Raw genomic sequence first — 23,642 nt, forward strand, 5'->3', positions numbered from 1 at the left:
TGCAAATGTTTTTCTGAACTGCCTGTTCCGCGTTGTGCTAAAATCCTAACGCTCACAACACACGATGCAATTTCCCATCCAATTTATGGAAATCAGAAGATTATTTCTGACATGTCCAATCTGGTTCCGCTCGATAACAGGAACAATTTTCTGAAATGATCATGGGAAAATCGATTCCATTATCGATCGGGGACAGTTTGGAGAGGTGCACACGGTACGATTTCCAATCGCATTACCCATCGATTGAATGGGACATTGAATCATGTGTAGCCAGAATAAGCCTGGAGGTGCATCTGCAAACGTGAACCTACATGGCTACACACAGGTGAACAGATTATTTCCGTATAACAGCCAATCTTACACACAGCATGTAGATTAAATTGGATGTATTCACTAAACTGTGGTAACAGAATAATGTGCCTAAAGAGGCCCTGTAGTGACATACAGTATTTCCTGCTCATAGCATCAGAAACACTATCTATATATTGCTGTATATTGATATGTAGGCCTGCCCTCCCACTGAGGCCTAGCCCGTTTATTATGCAGAATTTGACACCCCCCCCTCCCCCTCCCCCACCTGCATTCTCAGAAACCAGGTAATTTTTTCACTGGCTTCAGAACTCTCAGTAAACAAACATTCTGCACAGCTGCACCTGACAGTAGTAAAGATGTCACCACCAGTGATACATTTCAGAAAGTAAATTAAAAAAATGAAACATTTTACAAAGGGCAAGCAATGCCTAAACCATTTTTTTTAGCAGCCAATTTATCTAGAGGCTTGCAAGTGCTACAGGGCACTTTTTTTCTTTGTTACATTTTCTTGCTTCTAATTAGTACTGCTGTAATGTGTATCTATGGCCACTTGTCACTAGGGGGCAGTGTGAGACAATAACAGGACTTCTGCTTTCAGTGTCTATATTTTCTGCTAGTAGAGAGAGATCAAAGCATCCCAAGAATTAACAGCACAAGTTCTGCTGGCTGAGGTCAAAAGCATTGCACTTATCTCAAATGAGATAACTCTGCTGAAGCCGTTAATGGGTTAATAAAGAATATCGTAATAAATAAATAAGCAGTTTTATTATGTTATTTTGACTACAATCTTAGCACGCAATAAGTAGAGCGTAATACACACATTCCCTGCATTCTGCTCCTCTCGGTTGAGACGCCCATTCTCCTGCTCCCCTCAGATTAGTGAATACACCCCAATACAAGCAGCCAGTCATCTTACATGGATCTTCCCTTTCACGAAGGTCGTGATATCGTCTTCGTTTTCAAAGATGGAGAGCGTCTGCAGCAGATTGTTCTCCAACCATTCCCAGTGTTCCGTGATTTCCTTACGCGAGGACCCTGAGGAGACGAAACACGTCATAAAGCAGCAGGAAACAGGATATGACAAGCTACATCCTGTCAGTGATATGAGGAGAGCCTAGCTTCTGTCACTGCTGTGTGTACAGCACGTCCTTTATAACACCACCACTGAAAACATCGCCCAACGAGGAACAGTAACAGGTCACACTGATGTATAGAAGTGTTTAATCACAATGTACTGCTTGTGGCACGAAAAGTAGCCCGCCAGCCGTATCCCACCACAGGCGCTTCCTCAGAGGCGGTAAAGACTGTTAAATATAAGTAATGATTGTGAAAGCTAAGTCTGCAGCAGGCAGGGCCACATCAGTGATTAGCAGACGCTCTCACAAGTGAACCGTGCAGCTAAAGAAACAAAGCAGCAAACCATTTCCATGCTCTGCCGTTGCCACAGTCCCCAGCCACCATCTTCAGCTGTAATGTTGGGAAATGTGGTCTGCAATCATTGGTTCTACTGTGGGAGACACATGGTCACTCCTGATGCTCCACCCACCAGCTGAATTTTCCAGAGGCCAGGAGGAAAGCTGCGCTGTACTGACAAGCACGCCTGACTCCTGAAAAAGGGATTTTGTCCATCGCTTTTATACAATGCTTATCAGGGCCGGCACTTGGGCGATTCCCCGGGGCCACAAGCTCAATCTGTAACCGCTGCAAATAAAACACTCATGATACAAATATCTGGGGGGTTTTCAATCCATAAATCAGATAAACAGAGAGCCCTGTAAGAATATGAACAGCAAATGAGTCATCTCTCTGGGTGATAACAGATCTTTAATATAAGCCATGACATCACTATTCTGTCAATATTGCTGTAAATTGGTATGTAGCCCCGCCCTAACAGTGATGCTTTGCCTAGGCTGTTTATTATGCAAAATTTAGTATTTATAAAGCGCCAACATTTTCCGCAGAGGAACCAGTAAATATCGTCGTCACCAACTGTCCCTACCATCGTTATATGTCCATCGCAGTCTAGGGCCAATTTAGGGGGAAACCAATTAACTTAGTTGTTTGTTTTTGTGATGTGGGAGGAAACCAGAGTGCCCGGAGGAAACCCAGACAGACACAGGGAGAACATACAAGCTCCGGATCGTGCAGATAGTGCCCTGGCCAGGGACCCATCACTATCACTGCAAGTTCAGAGTACTATCCACTACGGCACCGTGCTGCCCATCAGCAAAGGCATAAGGCAGCGCCACCAAGGTATCTGGCCCATGGGTTATCTGTGCCCAGCTTTCCAAAGGCCGGTTCCATGTGTCGGAGACCTCGGTGGCAATACCTCCGTCCCCCCACTGGCAGCAGACTCGTTCTACTAAAGACCATTCTCATTAATCCACTTATTCTAACACTATGGAAACATTGTTCTCAGGGATACTAATCTGCATCTGGAATTTATGATTTACTGTATGCTGCTATGTAAAGCCTCCGAGGAAGTGGCTCAGTGCCAAGAAACGCATCTCACAAAACGCCGTATTAGTGAGAACACGCTGGCTGTAAAAAGGTGGACAAACCTGTAAAGCTGTCTGCACAACAAATATAGCATGCTGATGAACTGACCCACCTGGAAAGATAAACTTGAACCCTTTCAGGGAGCGGCAGCCAGATCCCCAGTGTTGCTAGCTGGGCATGGTGTCCCCCCTGTAGCCAGATGTCCCCCCTGTAGCCAGCAGCCTTTACTCACCTCCCAGACTTCAGCGATGAGCCAATGTAGACCCCTCCGCTCTGGCCAGCATCCCCGCTTATACGGACGTAAAGTTCCGGGTCGCAGCTTGATGACGTCATCAAGCCGGGACCCGACACTTACGTCAGAGGGAGCGGGGATGCCGGCCAGAGCGGAGGGGAGTGCTGATCGCCGGCGGAATGTCAGGAAGGTGAGTGGATTCTTTTCTTTCCCTCCCTACCACCGCATCAGTAATAGTGATCACTATAATCTGCCGGCAATTATAGTGATTACGGGATCAGTAGCCATACGCGATGGCCTCGATCACTGATGGGAGATGTCAGCTGTCATATGACAGCTTAATCTCCTCTCTCGGGTGTGCAGGATCGCGTCGGGAGCGGATACGGCGGGGGGTGTAAATCCTGCGCCGCATCAGCCTAGAGCAGCCACAAGTGAGGCGCAGGATTTACCTGCGGCGGTCCCCAAAAGGTTAAGCAGGCCTGTCAGATAAGTTTTCCTGCATTAGTGTCAATTATGAGATATTTTATTGAAAAACATCCCCATTATATTTAGAGGAAAGTGAAGTCATCCTCCATTTCTGTATAGGTCTCCCACCCACATGTATAGCAGATGCACAACGTGTAGCATAATTTAGAGGCATCATTCTAGATTTACACACCACAAGCCACGGTCCAGTAGATCTGAGATTCCTGGGTCTGGTGTAAGATGCGGTACGGAGCCACACGTGCGCTGGAGTCCAGGACCACATCCAGAGTCCCCACCAACAAGCCTGCCGAGACACAGAGACACATCACATCATTGCAAAAACATCCAGATACGTGAATTGGCCCTAGACTACGATACATACACTACACAATACATACATACACATATGACTATGGCAGGATTAGAGTGTGAGCTCCTCTGAGGACAGTCAGTGACTTGATTATGTACTCTGTAATGTGCTGCAGAAGATGTCACTGCTATATACAGTGGTGTGAAAAACTATTTGCCCCCTTCCTGATTTCTTATTCTTTTGCATGTTTGTCACACTTAAATGTTTCTGCTCATCAAAAACCATTAACTATTAGTCAGAGATAACATAATTGAACACAAAATGCAGTTTTAAATGATGTTTTTTATTATTTAGTGAGAAAAAAAAAACTCAAAACCTACATGGCCCTGTGTGAAAAAGAAATTGCCCCCTGAACCTAATAACTGGTTGTGCCACCCTTAGCAGCAATAACTGCAATCAAGCGTTTGCGATAACTTGCAACGAGTCTTTTACAGCGCTCTGGAGGAATTTTGGCCCACTCATCTTTGCAGAATTGTTGTAATTCAGCTTTATTTGAGGGTTTTCTAGCATGAACCGCCTTTTTAAGGTCATGCCACAACATCTCGATAGGATCCAGGTCAGGACTTTGACTAGGCCACTCCAAAGTCTTCATTTTGTTTTTCTTCAGCCATTCAGAGGTGGATTTGCTGGTGTCTTTTGGGTCATTGTCCTGCTGCAGCACCCAAGATCACTTCAGCTTGAGTTGACGAACAAATGGCCGGACATTCTCCTTCAGGATTTTTTGGTAGACAGTAGAATTCATGGTTCCATCTATCACAGCATGCCTTCCAGGTCCTGAAGCAGCAAAACAACCCCAGACCATCACACTACCACAACCATATTTTACTGTTGGTATGATGTTCTTCTGCTGAAATGCTGTGTTACTTCTACGCCAGATGTAACGGGACACGCACCTTCCAAAAAGTTCAACTTTTGTCTCGTCGGTCCACAAGGTATTTTCCCAAAAGTCTTGGCAATCATTGAGATGTTTTTTAGCAAAATTGAGACGAGCCTTAATGTTCTTTTTGCATAAAAGTGGTTTGCGCCTTGGATATCTGCCATGCAGGCCGTTTTTGCTCAGTCTCTTTCTTATGGTGGAGTCGTGAACACTGACCTTAATTGAGGCAAGTGAGGCCTGCAGTTCTTTAGATGTTGTCCTGGGGTCTTTTGTGGCCTCTCGGATGAGTTTTCTCTACGCTCTTGGGGTAATTTTGGTCGGCCGGCCACTCCTGGGAAGGTTCGTCACTGTTCCATGTTTTGCCATTTGTGGATAATGGCTCTCACTGTGGTTTGCTGGAGTCCCGAAGCTTTAGAAATGGCTTTATAACCTTTACCAGACTGATAGATTTCAATTACGGTACTTTTGTTCTCATTTGTTCCTGAATTTCTTTGGATCTTGGCATGATGTCTAGCTTTTGAGGTGCTTTTGGTCTACTTCTCTGTGTCAGATAGCTCCTATTTAAGTGATTTCTTGATTGAAACAGGTGTGGCAGTAATCAGGCCTGGGGGTGACTACAGAAATTAAACTCAGGTGTAATATACCACCTTTAGGTTATTTTTTAACAAGGGGGGCAATCACTTTTTCACACAGGGCCATGTAGATTTGGAGTTTTTTTTTCTCACTAAATAATAAAAACCATCATTTAAAACTGCATTTTGTGTTCAATTAGGTTATCTTTGACTAATAGTTAACGGTTTTTGATGAGCAGAAACATTTAAGTGTGACAAACATGCAAAAGAATAAGAAATCAGGAAGGGGGCAAATAGTTTTTCACACCACTGTAAATACATAATAATAATAATATGGTAGGACATTAGACTATGACTATGGTAGGATTAGAGTGTGAGCTCCTCTGAGGACAGTCAGTGACATGACTATGTACTCAGTAATGTGCTGCAGAAGATGTCAGTGCTATATAAATACATAATAATAATATGGTAGGACATTACACTATGACTATGGTAGGATTAGATTGTGAGCTTCTCTGAGGACAGTCAGTGACATGACTATGTACTCTGTACAGCAGTGCCCTGTCGACACATTATAAATACTAAGGGCTCGTTTCCACTATCGCGAATCTGCATGCGTCCAACGCATGCAGATTCGCACATGTAATGCAACTGGATGGGCCTGTTTCCACTGTAGCGTTGTTGAGGTGCGTTTTTTTCAGCGGTAAAAAAACGCACAAAAGAGCCAACGAATTCGCCTGCGAGTGGAATGCATGCGAATCGCCGCTAATGTATTTAATAGGAAATTCGCATGCGACTATGGTATGCGAATTTTCATGCGAATTCGCATGCGAATTCGCATAGGTACCAATGTAATTCAAACAGGCAGTGACATGGTTAATTTCGCATATACCCTCACCTATGCGAATTCGCATGCGAATTCGCGGCAAAAAACGTGCAAAAATTCGCATCCGCATGTTAATTCATGGAATTTCAACAGCGGTGGAATCCAGGCGATTCTGCACCGCAATAGTGGAAACGAGCCCTAAATAATAATAATAATAATAATAATAATTGCAGAAAACAGAGAGAAGGAACATAACACATCACTGCCTGTGTCATGTGACTATGCTCTCACTGTGTCATGTGACTATGCTCTCACTGTGTCATGTGACTATGCTCTCACTGTGTCATGTGACTATGCTCTCAGTGTCATGTGACTAGGCAAGAGAATGCATGTCAAGCTGGGGTCACACCGCTGGACTTTAACTCCTTAATCAGAGCAGTTATTGAATGTTTCCTGTTGCTCTGGTGTCTACACCGCATCCGATACGCTGAGGTCAATATTTCAATTGTAAATATAGAACTTTGGGATCTGTTTATAATTAAGCTTATCCCACTGCACTGAGAATTCACACAGTTTGTTGCACAGTTCCTGTTAACGGTACAATTTTTAGTGAATGGTTGTATTTTAAATCAGATAATTCTGGTTATATTGTATGAAAACAGATGGTTCGCTTAATTGATCCTGAACAATCGTGTTAAAGAAATGTTCAATCGGCGTGGCAGATTTTTCATAGACAGGCTTTCAATCTGAACGATCTGATCAAAAATACTATAATTGTTTGCTAAAAAATTCACAGTTAAAGGACTACTGTAGGGGGGCCGGGGGAAAAAAAAAAAAAAAAAAAAAAAAAAGAGTTGAACTTACCCGGGGCTTCTAATAGCCCCCCGCAGACATCCTGTGCAGCCACTCACCGATGCTCCGCCCCCCGCAGACATCCCGCGCCCGCGCAGCCACTCACCGCTTCTCCACCCCCCGCAGACATCCTGTGCCTGCGCAGCCACTCACCGCTGCTCCGCCCCCCGCAGACATCCTGCGCCCGTGCAGCCACTTACCGCTGCTCCGCCCCCCGCAGACATCCTGTGCCGCCACTCACCGATGCTCCGGTCCCCGGGCAGCCACTCACCGCTGCTCCGCCCCCCGCAGACATTCTGCGCCCGCGCAGCCACTCAACGCTTCTCCGCCTCCCGCAGACATCCTGTGCCTGCGCAGCCACTCACCGCTGCTCCGCCCCCCGCAGACATCCTGCGACCGCGCCTCCACTCACCGCTGCTCCGCCCCCCCACAGACATCCTGTGCCTGTGCAGCCACTCACCGATGCTCCGGTCCCCGGGCAGCCACTCACCGCTGCTCCGCCCCCCGCAGACATCCTGCGCAGCCACTCACCGCTGCTCCGCCCCCCGCAGACATCCTGCGCCCGCGCAGCCACTCACCGATGCTCCGGTCCCCCCGCAGATGTCCTGTGCCCGGGCAGCCACTCACCGATGCTCCGCCCCCCGCAGACATCCTGCGCCCGCCTAGCCATTCACCGCTGCTCCGCCCCCCGCAGACATCCTGCGCCCGCCCAGCCACTCACCGCTGCTCCGCCCCCCGCAGACATCCTGCGCCCGCGCAGCCACTCACCGCTGCTCCGCCCCCCCGCAGACATCCTGCGCCCGCGCAGCCACTCACCGATGCTCCAGCCCGCCGCAGACTGGGCCTGCGCAGTACACTCCTGGTGACATCAGCGGGAGTGAGGACACGGCAACGCAGGCACAGTGGTTTTCAGACTTTAAAATCAGAAATTCCAGAAGTGAACTGGAGGCGGGGCCAGAGCATCGGTAAGTGGCTGCGTGGGCACAGGACGTCTGCGGGGGACCATTAGAAGTACCATTAGAAGTAAGTGACTGTTACTGCGAACTCACGACGTGGGTACAGAGGCGGAATTATGCAAAAAGCACTTAGTGACGTGCATTGATAACAGCCATCACGGTGGATGGGATCTTTAAGAACCCTGACGACTCCCGTGCAAAATACCGCCGTTGTTTGAACTCTCGTTCTCGCCTGTCGTGTGCCGTTGCATAACGTCTTGTATAACCGCCGCCAGGAAGATGGATTGGGGAGCGCTCATTGCTGTGGGACGTCGCTGGGATCCATCTTCCTGAGTTGCAAGGTGAGTATACCTGAGGTGAGGTAAAATAAAAATAAAAAGACACTCCCACACTTCCTCCTGACCCCCCCCCCCCCCCACACACACACACACACACACACACACACACACACACACACACACACACACACCTCCTCCTCCTGACCCCCACCGTTGCCATGGATTTGCCACAAAGCTGGCCGGACGTCACGCATGAAGCTATGCGCACACTCTACAAGTTTTCAGAGACAGCTGAAGGAAATAGGAAATCACCTTGGGGGTCAATCCTGCATGAGAACAGGAGATGCCCCCTCTAGCGACCCGCCATGCTGCAGAGTGCAGGGCTGACAGCTGCTGTGATCCCTGCAGTGGGGGGCCCCCTCCTCATCCCCCCTCCCCTCTCCATAGAGCTAAACCTGCTTTCCTGGCAGAGGGAGGAGCTTCATGGCTGTAACAGGCTCAATAGTAAACTGACCCCTGAACCAATCCTGAGCTTCTGAAGACAGACATCATCCTCGGCCTGCAATCTAATTATCACCACGTCTGGCAGCTTTACAGTGCAAGGCTGACAGCTGCTGTGGTCCCCACACTGGGGGCCCTCTCCTCGTCCTTCCCCTCAGCCGAGGGCGGAGCTTCGGCCTGCAATCTAATTATCATCACTACAAGCTGCACATCCCCGACGTCTGGCAGGTTTATGTTCCCGGGAATACCGCCAGCAAATGAGGGGGATGGGGAGAAATCCACGGAGGTAAATAGGAAGGGATTTGCTGCAAAACATATTATGTTAAAGAGAACCTGTAACAAAAAAAAAAAAATCTCCCTCTGGAGGGTACTCGCCTCGGGAGGGGGAAGCCTCTGGGTCCCAATGAAGATTCCCCCTCCCCTGTAGCCTGAAGGATCCTGCACTGGTTCCCCTGAAACTTCCTCCGACAATTTCCGACATGCAACGGGCAATATTTACCTCCCACAATCCAGCGCAGGCGCACTATCGGCTCTTTGTTCAGGTTAAGGCGGAAGTAGGCGATCTCGGTCGTATCCACACTGGTGCGCAGGCGGGAGTCCTCGGCAGTTCAGGGAGTCGCAGGGGTGGAATGCCGGGACACTGGAGGATGGGAAAGCCTCATTAGGATCCAGAGTCTTCCCCCTCCCAAGGTGAGTACTCCCCAGGGGGTGTTTTCTTCAGGGGGGGGGGGGGGAGTGAGGGGGGGGGGAGTGAGGGGGGGGGAGAGATACAGGTTTTCTTTAAAGTGGCCCTGTAGTGACATATAGCAGAATGCAGTAAAGAGGCCCTGTAGTGACATATAGCAGAATGCAGTAAAGAGGCCCTGTAGTGACATAGAGCAGAATGCAGTAAAGAGGCCCTGTAGTGACATAGAGCAGAATGCAGTAAAGAGGACCTGTAGTGACATATAGCAGAATGCAGTAAAGAGGCCCTGTAGTGACATAGAGCAGAATGCAGTAAAGAGGCCCTGTAGTGACATACAGCAGAATGCAGTAAAGAGGCCCTGTAGTGACATATAGCAGAATGCAGTAAAGAGGCCCTGTAGTGACATAGAGCAGAATGCAGTAAAGAGGCCCTGTAGTGACATATAGCAGAATGCAGTAAAGAGGCCCTGTAGTGACATATAGCAGAATGCAGTAAAGAGGCCCTGTAGTGACATATAGCAGAATGCTGTAAAGAGGCCCTGTAGTGACATATCGCAGAATGCAGTAAAGAGGCCCTGTAGTGACATAGAGCAGAATGCAGTAAAGAGGCCCTGTAGTGACATAGAGCAGAATGCAGTAAAGAGGCCCTGTAGTGACATAGAGCAGAATGCAGTAAAGAGGCCCTGTAGTGACATATAGCAGAATGCAGTAAAGAGGCCCTGTAGTGACATATAGCAGAATGCAGTAAAGAGGCCCTGTAGTGACATATAGCAGAATGCAGTAAAGAGGCCATGTAGTGACATATAGTAGAATGCAGTAAAGAGGCCCTGTAGTGACATATAGCAGAATGCAGTAAAGAGGACCTGTAGTGACATATAGCAGAATGCAGTAAAGAGGCCCTGTAGTGACATATAGCAGAATGCAGTAAAGAGGCCCTGTAGTGGCATATAACAGAATGCAGTAAAGAGGCCCTGTAGTGACATATAGCAGAGCAGTAAAGAGGCCCTGTAGTGACATATAGCAGAATGCAGTAAAGAGGCCCTGTAGTGACATATAGCAGAATGCAGTAAAGAGGCCATGTAGTGACATATAGTAGAATGCAGTAAAGAGGCCCTGTAGTGACATATAGCAGAATGCAGTAAAGAGGACCTGTAGTGACATATAGCAGAATGCAGTAAAGAGGCCCTGTAGTGACATATAGCAGAATGCAGTAAAGAGGCCCTGTAGTGGCATATAACAGAATGCAGTAAAGAGGCCCTGTAGTGACATATAGCAGAGCAGTAAAGAGGCCCTGTAGTGACATAGAGCAGAATGCAGTAAAGAGGCCCTGTAGTGACATATAGCAGAATGCAGTAAAGAGGCCCTGTAGTGACATATAGCAGAATGCAGTAAAGAGGCCCTGTAGTGACATATAGCAGAATGCTGTAAAGAGGCCCTGTAGTGACATATCGCAGAATGCAGTAAAGAGGCCCTGTAGTGACATAGAGCAGAATGCAGTAAAGAGGCCCTGTAGTGACATAGAGCAGAATGCAGTAAAGAGGCCCTGTAGTGACATAGAGCAGAATGCAGTAAAGAGGCCCTGTAGTGACATATAGCAGAATGCAGTAAAGAGGCCCTGTAGTGACATATAGCAGAATGCAGTAAAGAGGCCCTGTAGTGACATATAGCAGAATGCAGTAAAGAGGCCATGTAGTGACATATAGTAGAATGCAGTAAAGAGGCCCTGTAGTGACATATAGCAGAATGCAGTAAAGAGGACCTGTAGTGACATATAGCAGAATGCAGTAAAGAGGCCCTGTAGTGACATATAGCAGAATGCAGTAAAGAGGCCCTGTAGTGGCATATAACAGAATGCAGTAAAGAGGCCCTGTAGTGACATATAGCAGAGCAGTAAAGAGGCCCTGTAGTGACATATAGCAGAATGCAGTAAAGAGGCCCTGTAGTGACATATAGCAGAATGCAGTAAAGAGGCCATGTAGTGACATATAGTAGAATGCAGTAAAGAGGCCCTGTAGTGACATATAGCAGAATGCAGTAAAGAGGACCTGTAGTGACATATAGCAGAATGCAGTAAAGAGGCCCTGTAGTGACATATAGCAGAATGCAGTAAAGAGGCCCTGTAGTGGCATATAGCAGAATGCAGTAAAGAGGCCCTGTAGTGACATATAGCAGAATACAGTAAAGAGGCCCTGTAGTGACATATAGCAGGATGCAGTAAAGAGGCCCTGTGGTGACATATAGCAGAATGCAGTAAAGAGGCCCTGTAGTGACATATAGCAGAATGCAGTAAAGAGGCCCTGTAGTGACATATAGCAGAATGCAGTAAAGAGGCCCTGTAGTGACATATAGCAGAATGCAGTGAAGAGGCCTAGTAGTGACATATAGCAGAATGCAGTAAAGAGGCCATGTAGTGACATATAGCAGAATGCAGTAAAGAGGCCCTGTAGTGACATATAGCAGAATGCAGTAAAGAGGACCTGTAGTGACATATAGCAGAAAGCAGTAAAGAGGCCCTGTAGTGACATATAGCAGGATGCAGTAAAGAGGCCCTGTAGTGACATATAACAGAATGCAGTAAAGAGGCCCTGTAGTGACATATAGCAGAATGCAGTAAAGAGGCGCTGTAGTGACATATAGCAGAATGCAGTAAAGAGGCCCTGTAGTGACATATAGCAGAATGCAGTGAAGAGGCCTAGTAGTGACATATAGCAGAATGCAGTAAAGAGGCCATGTAGTGACATATAGCAGAATGCAGTAAAGAGGCCCTGTAGTGACATATAGCAGAATGCAGTAAAGAGGCCCTGTAGTGACATATAGCAGAATGCAGTGAAGAGGCCTAGTAGTGACATATAGCAGAATGCAGTAAAGAGGCCATGTAGTGACATATAGCAGAATGCAGTAAAGAGGCCCTGTAGTGACATATAGCAGAATGCAGTAAAGAGGCCCTGTAGTGACATATAGCAGAATGCAGTAAAGAGGCCCTGTAGTGACATATAGCAGAATGCAGTGAAGAGGCCTAGTAGTGACATATAGCAGAATGCAGTAAAGAGGCCATGTAGTGACATATAGCAGAATGCAGTAAAGAGGCCCTGTAGTGACATATAGCAGAATGCAGTAAAGAGGACCTGTAGTGACATATAGCAGAAAGCAGTAAAGAGGCCCTGTAGTGACATATAGCAGGATGCAGTAAAGAGGCCCTGTAGTGACATATAACAGAATGCAGTAAAGAGGCCCTGTAGTGATATATAGCAGAATGCAGTAAAGAGGACCTGTAGTGACATATAGCAGAAAGCAGTAAAGAGGCCCTGTAGTGACATATAGCAGGATGCAGTAAAGAGGCCCTGTAGTGACATATAACAGAATGCAGTAAAGAGGCCCTGTAGTGACATATAGCAGAATGCAGTAAAGAGGCGCTGTAGTGACATATAGCAGAAAGCAGTAAAGAGGCCCTGTAGTGACATATAGCAGAATGCAGTAAAGAGGCCCTGTAGTGACATATAGCAGAAAGCAGTAAAGAGGCCCTGTAGTGACATATAGCAGAATGCAGTAAAGAGGCGCTGTAGTGACATATAGCAGAAAGCAGTAAAGAGGCCCTGTAGTGACATATAGCAGAATGCAGTAAAGAGGCGCTGTAGTGACATATAGCAGAATGCAGTAAAGAGGCCCTGTAGTGACATATAGCAGAGCAGTAAAGAGGCCCTGTAGTGACATATAGCAGAAAGCAGTAAAGAGGCCCTGTAGTGACATATAGCAGAATGCAGTAAAGAGGCGCTGTAGTGACATATAGCAGAAAGCAGTAAAGAGGCCCTGTAGTGACATATAGCAGAATGCAGTAAGGAGGTCCTGTAGTGGCATATAGCAGAATGCAGTAAAGAGGCCCCTGTAGTGACATATAGCAGAATGCAGTAAAGAGGCCCTGTAGTGACATATAGCAGAATGCAGTAAAGAGGCGCTGTAGTGACATATAGCAGAAAGCAGTAAAGAGGCCCTGTAGTGACATATAGCAGAATGCAGTAAAGAGGCGCTGTAGTGACATATAGCAGAATGCAGTAAAGAGGCCCTGTAGTGACATATAGCAGAGCAGTAAAGAGGCCCTGTAGTGACATATAGCAGAAAGCAGTAAAGAGGCCCTGTAGTGACATATAGCAGAATGCAGTAAAGAGGCGCTGTAGTGACATATAGCAGAATGCAGTAAAGAGGCCCTGTAGTGGCATATAGCAGAATGCAGTAAAGAGGCCCTGTAGTGACATATAGCAGAATGCAGTAAAGAGGCCCTGTAGTGACATATAGCAGAATGCAGTAAAGAGGCGCTGTAGTGACATATAGCAGAATGCAGTAAAGAGGCCCTGTAGTGACATATAGCAGAGCAGTAAAGAGGCCCTGTAGTGACATATAGCAGAAAGCAGTAAAGAGGCCCTGTAGTGGCATATAGCAGAAAGCAGTAAAGAGGCCCTGTAGTGACATATAGCAGAATGCAGTAAGGAGGTCCTGTAGTGGCATATAGCAGAATGCAGTAAAGAGGCCCCTGTAGTGACATATAGCAGAATGCAGTAAAGAGGCCCTGTAGTGACATATAGCAGAATGCAGTAAAGAGGCCCTGTAGTGACATATAGCAGAATGCAGTAAAGAGGTCCTGTAGTGACATATAGCAGAATGCAGTAAGGAGGTCCTGTAGTGGCATATAGCAGAATGCAGTAAAGAGGCCCCTGTAGTGACATATAGCAGAATGCAGTAAAGAGGCCCTGTAGTGACATATAGCAGAATGCAGTAAAGAGGCGCTGTAGTGACATATAGCAGAATGCAGTAAAGAGGCCCTGTAGTGACATATAGCAGAGCAGTAAAGAGGCCCTGTAGTGACATATAGCAGAATGCAGTAAAGAGGCCCTGTAGTGACATATAGCAGAAAGCAGTAAAGAGGCCCTGTAGTGACATATAGCAGAATGCAGTAAAGAGGCGCTGTAGTGACATATAGCAGAAAGCAGTAAAGAGGCCCTGTAGTGACATATAGCAGAATGCAGTAAAGAGGCGCTGTAGTGACATATAGCAGAATGCAGTAAAGAGGCCCTGTAGTGACATATAGCAGAGCAGTAAAGAGGCCCTGTAGTGACATATAGCAGAAAGCAGTAAAGAGGCCCTGTAGTGACATATAGCAGAATGCAGTAAAGAGGCGCTGTAGTGACATATAGCAGAAAGCAGTAAAGAGGCCCTGTAGTGACATATAGCAGAATGCAGTAAGGAGGTCCTGTAGTGGCATATAGCAGAATGCAGTAAAGAGGCCCCTGTAGTGACATATAGCAGAATGCAGTAAAGAGGCCCTGTAGTGACATATAGCAGAATGCAGTAAAGAGGCGCTGTAGTGACATATAGCAGAAAGCAGTAAAGAGGCCCTGTAGTGACATATAGCAGAATGCAGTAAAGAGGCGCTGTAGTGACATATAGCAGAATGCAGTAAAGAGGCCCTGTAGTGACATATAGCAGAGCAGTAAAGAGGCCCTGTAGTGACATATAGCAGAAAGCAGTAAAGAGGCCCTGTAGTGACATATAGCAGAATGCAGTAAAGAGGCGCTGTAGTGACATATAGCAGAATGCAGTAAAGAGGCCCTGTAGTGGCATATAGCAGAATGCAGTAAAGAGGCCCTGTAGTGACATATAGCAGAATGCAGTAAAGAGGCCCTGTAGTGACATATAGCAGAATGCAGTAAAGAGGCGCTGTAGTGACATATAGCAGAATGCAGTAAAGAGGCCCTGTAGTGACATATAGCAGAGCAGTAAAGAGGCCCTGTAGTGACATATAGCAGAAAGCAGTAAAGAGGCCCTGTAGTGGCATATAGCAGAAAGCAGTAAAGAGGCCCTGTAGTGACATATAGCAGAATGCAGTAAGGAGGTCCTGTAGTGGCATATAGCAGAATGCAGTAAAGAGGCCCCTGTAGTGACATATAGCAGAATGCAGTAAAGAGGCCCTGTAGTGACATATAGCAGAATGCAGTAAAGAGGCCCTGTAGTGACATATAGCAGAATGCAGTAAAGAGGTCCTGTAGTGACATATAGCAGAATGCAGTAAGGAGGTCCTGTAGTGGCATATAGCAGAATGCAGTAAAGAGGCCCCTGTAGTGACATATAGCAGAATGCAGTAAAGAGGCCCTGTAGTGACATATAGCAGAATGCAGTAAAGAGGCGCTGTAGTGACATATAGCAGAATGCAGTAAAGAGGCCCTGTAGTGACATATAGCAGAGCAGTAAAGAGGCCCTGTAGTGACATATAGCAGAATGCAGTAAAGAGGCCCTGTAGTGACATATAGCAGAAAGCAGTAAAGAGGCCCTGTAGTGACATATAGCAGAATGCAGTAAAGAGGCGCTGTAGTGACATATAGCAGAAAGCAGTAAAGAGGCCCTGTAGTGACATATAGCAGAATGCAGTAAAGAGGCGCTGTAGTGACATATAGCAGAATGCAGTAAAGAGGCCCTGTAGTGACATATAGCAGAGCAGTAAAGAGGCCCTGTAGTGACATATAGCAGAAAGCAGTAAAGAGGCCCTGTAGTGACATATAGCAGAATGCAGTAAAGAGGCGCTGTAGTGACATATAGCAGAAAGCAGTAAAGAGGCCCTGTAGTGACATATAGCAGAATGCAGTAAGGAGGTCCTGTAGTGGCATATAGCAGAATGCAGTAAAGAGGCCCCTGTAGTGACATATAGCAGAATGCAGTAAAGAGGCCCTGTAGTGACATATAGCAGAATGCAGTAAAGAGGCGCTGTAGTGACATATAGCAGAAAGCAGTAAAGAGGCCCTGTAGTGACATATAGCAGAATGCAGTAAAGAGGCGCTGTAGTGACATATAGCAGAATGCAGTAAAGAGGCCCTGTAGTGACATATAGCAGAGCAGTAAAGAGGCCCTGTAGTGACATATAGCAGAAAGCAGTAAAGAGGCCCTGTAGTGACATATAGCAGAATGCAGTAAAGAGGCGCTGTAGTGACATATAGCAGAATGCAGTAAAGAGGCCCTGTAGTGGCATATAGCAGAATGCAGTAAAGAGGCCCCTGTAGTGACATATAGCAGAATGCAGTAAAGAGGCCCTGTAGTGACATATAGCAGAATGCAGTAAAGAGGCGCTGTAGTGACATATAGCAGAATGCAGTAAAGAGGCCCTGTAGTGACATATAGCAGAGCAGTAAAGAGGCCCTGTAGTGACATATAGCAGAAAGCAGTAAAGAGGCCCTGTAGTGGCATATAGCAGAAAGCAGTAAAGAGGCCCTGTAGTGACATATAGCAGAATGCAGTAAGGAGGTCCTGTAGTGGCATATAGCAGAATGCAGTAAAGAGGCCCCTGTAGTGACATATAGCAGAATGCAGTAAAGAGGCCCTGTAGTGACATATAGCAGAATGCAGTAAAGAGGCCCTGTAGTGACATATAGCAGAATGCAGTAAAGAGGTCCTGTAGTGACATATAGCAGAATGCAGTAAAGAGGCCCTGTAGTGACATATAGCAGAATGCAGTAAAGAGGCCCTGTAGTGACATATAGCAGAATGCAGTAAAGAAGCCCTGTAGTGACATATAGCAGAATGCAGTAAAGAGGTCCTGTAGTGACATATAACAGAATGCAGTAAAGAGGCCCTGTAGTGACATATAGCAGAATGCAGTAAAGAGGCCCTGTAGTGACATATAGCAGAATGCAGTAAAGAGGTCCTGTAGTGACATACAGCAGAATGCAGTAAAGAGGCCCTGTAGTGACATAGAGCAGAATGCAGTAAAGAGGCCCTGTAGTGACATATAGCAGAATGCAGTAAAGAGGCCCTGTAGTGACATATAGCAGAATGCAGTAAAGAGGCGCTGTAGTGACATATAGCAGAATGCAGTAAAGAGGCCCTGTAGTGACATATAGCAGAGCAGTAAAGAGGCCCTGTAGTGACATATAGCAGAAGGCAGTAAAGAGGCCCTGTAGTGACATATAGCGGAATGCAGTAAAGAGGCCCTGTAGTGACATATAGCAGAATGCAGTAAAGAGGCCCTGTAGTGACATATAGCAGAATGCAGTAAAGAGGCGCTGTAGTGACATATAGCAGAATGCAGTAAAGAGGCCCTGTAGTGACATATAGCAGAATGCAGTGAAGAGGCCTAGTAGTGACATATAGCAGAATGCAGTAAAGAGGCCATGTAGTGACATATAGCAGAATGCAGTAAAGAGGCCCTGTAGTGACATATAGCAGAATGCAGTAAAGAGGCCCTGTAGTGACATATAGCAGGATGCAGTAAAGAGGCCCTGTAGTGACATATAACAGAATGCAGTAAAGAGGCCCTGTAGTGACATATAGCAGAATGCAGTAAAGAGGCCCTGTAGTGACATAAAATGGAATGCAGTAAAGAAGCCCTGTAGTGACATATAGCAGAGCAGTAAAGAGGCCCTGTAGTGACATATAGCAGAATGCAGTAAAGAGGCGCTGTAGTGACATATAGCAGAAAGCAGTAAAGAGGCCCTGTAGTGACATATAGCAGAATGCAGTAAGGAGGTCCTGTAGTGGCATATAGCAGAATGCAGTAAAGAGGCCCCTGTAGTGACATATAGCAGAATGCAGTAAAGAGGCCCTGTAGTGACATATAGCAGAATGCAGTAAAGAGGCGCTGTAGTGACATATAGCAGAAAGCAGTAAAGAGGCCCTGTAGTGACATATAGCAGAATGCAGTAAAGAGGCGCTGTAGTGACATATAGCAGAATGCAGTAAAGAGGCCCTGTAGTGACATATAGCAGAGCAGTAAAGAGGCCCTGTAGTGACATATAGCAGAAAGCAGTAAAGAGGCCCTGTAGTGACATATAGCAGAATGCAGTAAAGAGGCGCTGTAGTGACATATAGCAGAATGCAGTAAAGAGGCCCTGTAGTGGCATATAGCAGAATGCAGTAAAGAGGCCCCTGTAGTGACATATAGCAGAATGCAGTAAAGAGGCCCTGTAGTGACATATAGCAGAATGCAGTAAAGAGGCGCTGTAGTGACATATAGCAGAATGCAGTAAAGAGGCCCTGTAGTGACATATAGCAGAGCAGTAAAGAGGCCCTGTAGTGACATATAGCAGAAAGCAGTAAAGAGGCCCTGTAGTGGCATATAGCAGAAAGCAGTAAAGAGGCCCTGTAGTGACATATAGCAGAATGCAGTAAGGAGGTCCTGTAGTGGCATATAGCAGAATGCAGTAAAGAGGCCCCTGTAGTGACATATAGCAGAATGCAGTAAAGAGGCCCTGTAGTGACATATAGCAGAATGCAGTAAAGAGGCCCTGTAGTGACATATAGCAGAATGCAGTAAAGAGGTCCTGTAGTGACATATAGCAGAATGCAGTAAGGAGGTCCTGTAGTGGCATATAGCAGAATGCAGTAAAGAGGCCCCTGTAGTGACATATAGCAGAATGCAGTAAAGAGGCCCTGTAGTGACATATAGCAGAATGCAGTAAAGAGGCGCTGTAGTGACATATAGCAGAATGCAGTAAAGAGGCCCTGTAGTGACATATAGCAGAGCAGTAAAGAGGCCCTGTAGTGACATATAGCAGAATGCAGTAAAGAGGCCCTGTAGTGACATATAGCAGAAAGCAGTAAAGAGGCCCTGTAGTGACATATAGCAGAATGCAGTAAAGAGGCGCTGTAGTGACATATAGCAGAAAGCAGTAAAGAGGCCCTGTAGTGACATATAGCAGAATGCAGTAAAGAGGCGCTGTAGTGACATATAGCAGAATGCAGTAAAGAGGCCCTGTAGTGACATATAGCAGAGCAGTAAAGAGGCCCTGTAGTGACATATAGCAGAAAGCAGTAAAGAGGCCCTGTAGTGACATATAGCAGAATGCAGTAAAGAGGCGCTGTAGTGACATATAGCAGAAAGCAGTAAAGAGGCCCTGTAGTGACATATAGCAGAATGCAGTAAGGAGGTCCTGTAGTGGCATATAGCAGAATGCAGTAAAGAGGCCCCTGTAGTGACATATAGCAGAATGCAGTAAAGAGGCCCTGTAGTGACATATAGCAGAATGCAGTAAAGAGGCGCTGTAGTGACATATAGCAGAAAGCAGTAAAGAGGCCCTGTAGTGACATATAGCAGAATGCAGTAAAGAGGCGCTGTAGTGACATATAGCAGAATGCAGTAAAGAGGCCCTGTAGTGACATATAGCAGAGCAGTAAAGAGGCCCTGTAGTGACATATAGCAGAAAGCAGTAAAGAGGCCCTGTAGTGACATATAGCAGAATGCAGTAAAGAGGCGCTGTAGTGACATATAGCAGAATGCAGTAAAGAGGCCCTGTAGTGGCATATAGCAGAATGCAGTAAAGAGGCCCCTGTAGTGACATATAGCAGAATGCAGTAAAGAGGCCCTGTAGTGACATATAGCAGAATGCAGTAAAGAGGCGCTGTAGTGACATATAGCAGAATGCAGTAAAGAGGCCCTGTAGTGACATATAGCAGAGCAGTAAAGAGGCCCTGTAGTGACATATAGCAGAAAGCAGTAAAGAGGCCCTGTAGTGGCATATAGCAGAAAGCAGTAAAGAGGCCCTGTAGTGACATATAGCAGAATGCAGTAAGGAGGTCCTGTAGTGGCATATAGCAGAATGCAGTAAAGAGGCCCCTGTAGTGACATATAGCAGAATGCAGTAAAGAGGCCCTGTAGTGACATATAGCAGAATGCAGTAAAGAGGCCCTGTAGTGACATATAGCAGAATGCAGTAAAGAGGTCCTGTAGTGACATATAGCAGAATGCAGTAAAGAGGCCCTGTAGTGACATATAGCAGAATGCAGTAAAGAGGCCCTGTAGTGACATATAGCAGAATGCAGTAAAGAAGCCCTGTAGTGACATATAGCAGAATGCAGTAAAGAGGTCCTGTAGTGACATATAACAGAATGCAGTAAAGAGGCCCTGTAGTGACATATAGCAGAATGCAGTAAAGAGGCCCTGTAGTGACATATAGCAGAATGCAGTAAAGAGGTCCTGTAGTGACATACAGCAGAATGCAGTAAAGAGGCCCTGTAGTGACATAGAGCAGAATGCAGTAAAGAGGCCCTGTAGTGACATATAGCAGAATGCAGTAAAGAGGCCCTGTAGTGACATATAGCAGAATGCAGTAAAGAGGCGCTGTAGTGACATATAGCAGAATGCAGTAAAGAGGCCCTGTAGTGACATATAGCAGAGCAGTAAAGAGGCCCTGTAGTGACATATAGCAGAAGGCAGTAAAGAGGCCCTGTAGTGACATATAGCGGAATGCAGTAAAGAGGCCCTGTAGTGACATATAGCAGAATGCAGTAAAGAGGCCCTGTAGTGACATATAGCAGAATGCAGTAAAGAGGCGCTGTAGTGACATATAGCAGAATGCAGTAAAGAGGCCCTGTAGTGACATATAGCAGAATGCAGTGAAGAGGCCTAGTAGTGACATATAGCAGAATGCAGTAAAGAGGCCATGTAGTGACATATAGCAGAATGCAGTAAAGAGGCCCTGTAGTGACATATAGCAGAATGCAGTAAAGAGGCCCTGTAGTGACATATAGCAGGATGCAGTAAAGAGGCCCTGTAGTGACATATAGCAGAATGCAGTAAAGAGGCCCTGTAGTGACATATAGCAGAATGCAGTAAAGAGGCCCTGTAGTGACATATAGCAGAATGCAGTAAAGAGGCCCTGTAGTGACATATAGCAGAATGCAGTAAAGAGGCCCTGTAGTGACATATAGCAGGATGCAGTAAAGAGGTCCTGTAGTGGCATATAACAGAATGCAGTAAAGAGGCCCTGTAGTGACATATAGCAGAATGCAGTAAAGAGGCCCTGTAGTGACATATAGCAGAATGCAGTAAAGAGGCGCTGTAGTGACATATAGCAGAATGCAGTAAAGAGGCCCTGTAGTGACATATAGCAGAATGCAGTGAAGAGGCCTAGTAGTGACATATAGCAGAATGCAGTAAAGAGGCCATGTAGTGACATATAGCAGAATGCAGTAAAGAGGCCCTGTAGTGACATATAGCAGAATGCAGTAAAGAGGCCCTGTAGTGACATATAGCAGGATGCAGTAAAGAGGCCCTGTAGTGACATATAGCAGAATGCAGTAAAGAGGCCCTGTAGTGACATATAGCAGAATGCAGTAAAGAGGCCCTGTAGTGACATATAGCAGAATGCAGTAAAGAGGCCCTGTAGTGACATATAGCAGAATGCAGTAAAGAGGCCCTGTAGTGACATATAGCAGGATGCAGTAAAGAGGTCCTGTAGTGGCATATAACAGAATGCAGTAAAGAGGCCCTGTAGTGACATATAGCAGAATGCAGTAAAGAGGCCCTGTAGTGACATAAAATGGAATGCAGTAAAGAAGCCCTGTAGTGACATATAGTAGAATGCAGTAAAGGGGCCCTGTAGTGACATATAGTAGAATGCAGTAAAGGGGCCCTGTAGTGACATATAGCAGAGCAGTAAAGAGGCCCTGTAGTGACATATAGTAGAATGCAGTAAAGGGGCCCTGTAGTGACATATAGTAGAATGCAGTAAAGGGGCCCTGTAGTGACATATAGCAGAGCAGTAAAGAGGCCCTGTAGTGACATATAGCGGAATGCAGTAAAGAGGCCCTGTAGTGGGAGATACCAGGTAATCCTTTACAGTACATGGAGGTGGTACAATTGGTCAGCGATGATTAGTTACCTTACAGCAGATTAATCAGTTGTAAATGGTAGAAATCATTAACCTTCTGAATGGGATTAGTTCTGTGCCAAGTGTCAGTTTAGCTGCCGAGGATTTAGCATATGAGAGAGAGAGAGATGACATAAAGAACTCCCAGAAACTCGCCATCTACCAAATCACTGCACAGATAGTATATAATGGCCCCATATCTGGAGAGGCTACACCACCACTAAGACAGACAAACCCTGAGCCTGTACCGGCTGAGTGCCCACAGCCTGGAGATAGAGACAGGACGACACAGGCTGACAAAAGCCCAAATAAAACAGACTATAGAAAGCTGCAAGGACCGATACATAGAGGAATGGAGACTCCCAGAAACTCACTATCTACCAATCACTACAGAGGGAGTACACAATGGCCCCATATCTGGGGAGGCTACACCACCACAAAGATAGACAGGCCTTGAGCCTGTACCGTCTGAGTGCCCACAGCTTGGAGATAGAGACAGGACGGCACAGACAGACATGGAAGCCCCGGGAGGAGAGACTGTGCAGGCAATGTGACCAGGGGGTCCTGGAGGATGAGGCCCACTTCCTGCTACACTGCAGGAAATACACACCTGTGAGGACCGCCCACTTCCAGAGACTCTCCGCCCACAGCCTGGAGATAGAGACAGGACGGCACAGACAGACATGGAAGCCCCGGGAGGAGAGACTGTGCAGACAGCGTGACCAGGAGGTCCTGGAGGATGAGGCCCACTTCCTGCTACACTGCAGCAAATATGCACCTGTGAGGACCGCCCACTTCCAGAGAGTCTCCGCCCACAGCCTGGAGATAGAGACAGGGCGGCACAGACAGACATGGCAGCCCCGGGAGGAGAGACTGTGCAGACAATGTGACCAGGGGGTCCTGGAGGATGAGGCCCACTTCCTGCTACACTGCAGCAAATACGCACCTGTGAGGACCGCCCACTTCCAGAGACTCTCCGCTCACAGCCTGGAGATAGAGACAGGACGACACAGACAGACATGGATGCCCCGGGAGGAGAGACTGTGCAGACAATGTGACCAGGGGGTCCTGGAGGATGAGGCCCACTTCCTGCTACACTGCAGCAAATACGCACCTGTGAGGACCGCCCATTTCCAGAGACTCTCCGCCCACAACCTGGAGATAGAGACAGGGCGGCACAGACAGACATGGAAGCCCCGGGAGGAGAGACTGTGCAGACAATGCGACCAGGAGGTCTTGGAGGATGAGGCCCACTTCCTGCTACACTGCAGCAAATATACACCGCTGAGGACCGCCCATTTCCAAAGACTCTCCGCCCACATCGCAGATTTCACCTCCACAAATGAGGAGAGGAAACTCTACATCCTACTGGGGGAAGAGGAAAAAACTGTGCAAATAGCTGCCCGATATGTCACGGCCTGCCACCAACTGAGAGGAACATGATACCACATGGACTGTATAACCCCTATACTCCCCTCCCCTATGGACTGTATGCCTATACCCCCCTCCCCTATGGACTATATATCCCATCCCCCCATACCATCCATTACATCCTCCACCCTCATATGTACTGTATACCTATATCCTTCCCT

The 23,642-nt window shown here is 46.8% G+C and overlaps 1 protein-coding gene across 3 annotated transcripts in view; it reads right to left on the minus strand.

Moving 5' to 3' along the window:
• The window catches only part of TBC1D9B (TBC1 domain family member 9B), a 104,864-nt gene that overhangs the window by 74,599 nt on the left and 6,623 nt on the right, over positions 1-23,642 (minus strand). For all 3 annotated transcript variants that reach the window (XM_068278401.1, XM_068278400.1, XM_068278399.1), the window contains exons 2-3: positions 3,702-3,812; positions 1,229-1,347 (exon numbers count right to left, since the gene is read on the minus strand). In XM_068278401.1, coding sequence (XP_068134502.1) covers positions 1,229-1,347; positions 3,702-3,812 — 230 coding nt within the window. The remainder of the gene's footprint in view (positions 1-1,228; positions 1,348-3,701; positions 3,813-23,642) is intronic.

The sequence above is a fragment of the Hyperolius riggenbachi genome, chromosome 3 (genome assembly GCF_040937935.1).
Source record: "Hyperolius riggenbachi isolate aHypRig1 chromosome 3, aHypRig1.pri, whole genome shotgun sequence".
In the NCBI taxonomy this organism is placed as follows: domain Eukaryota; kingdom Metazoa; phylum Chordata; class Amphibia; order Anura; family Hyperoliidae; genus Hyperolius; species Hyperolius riggenbachi.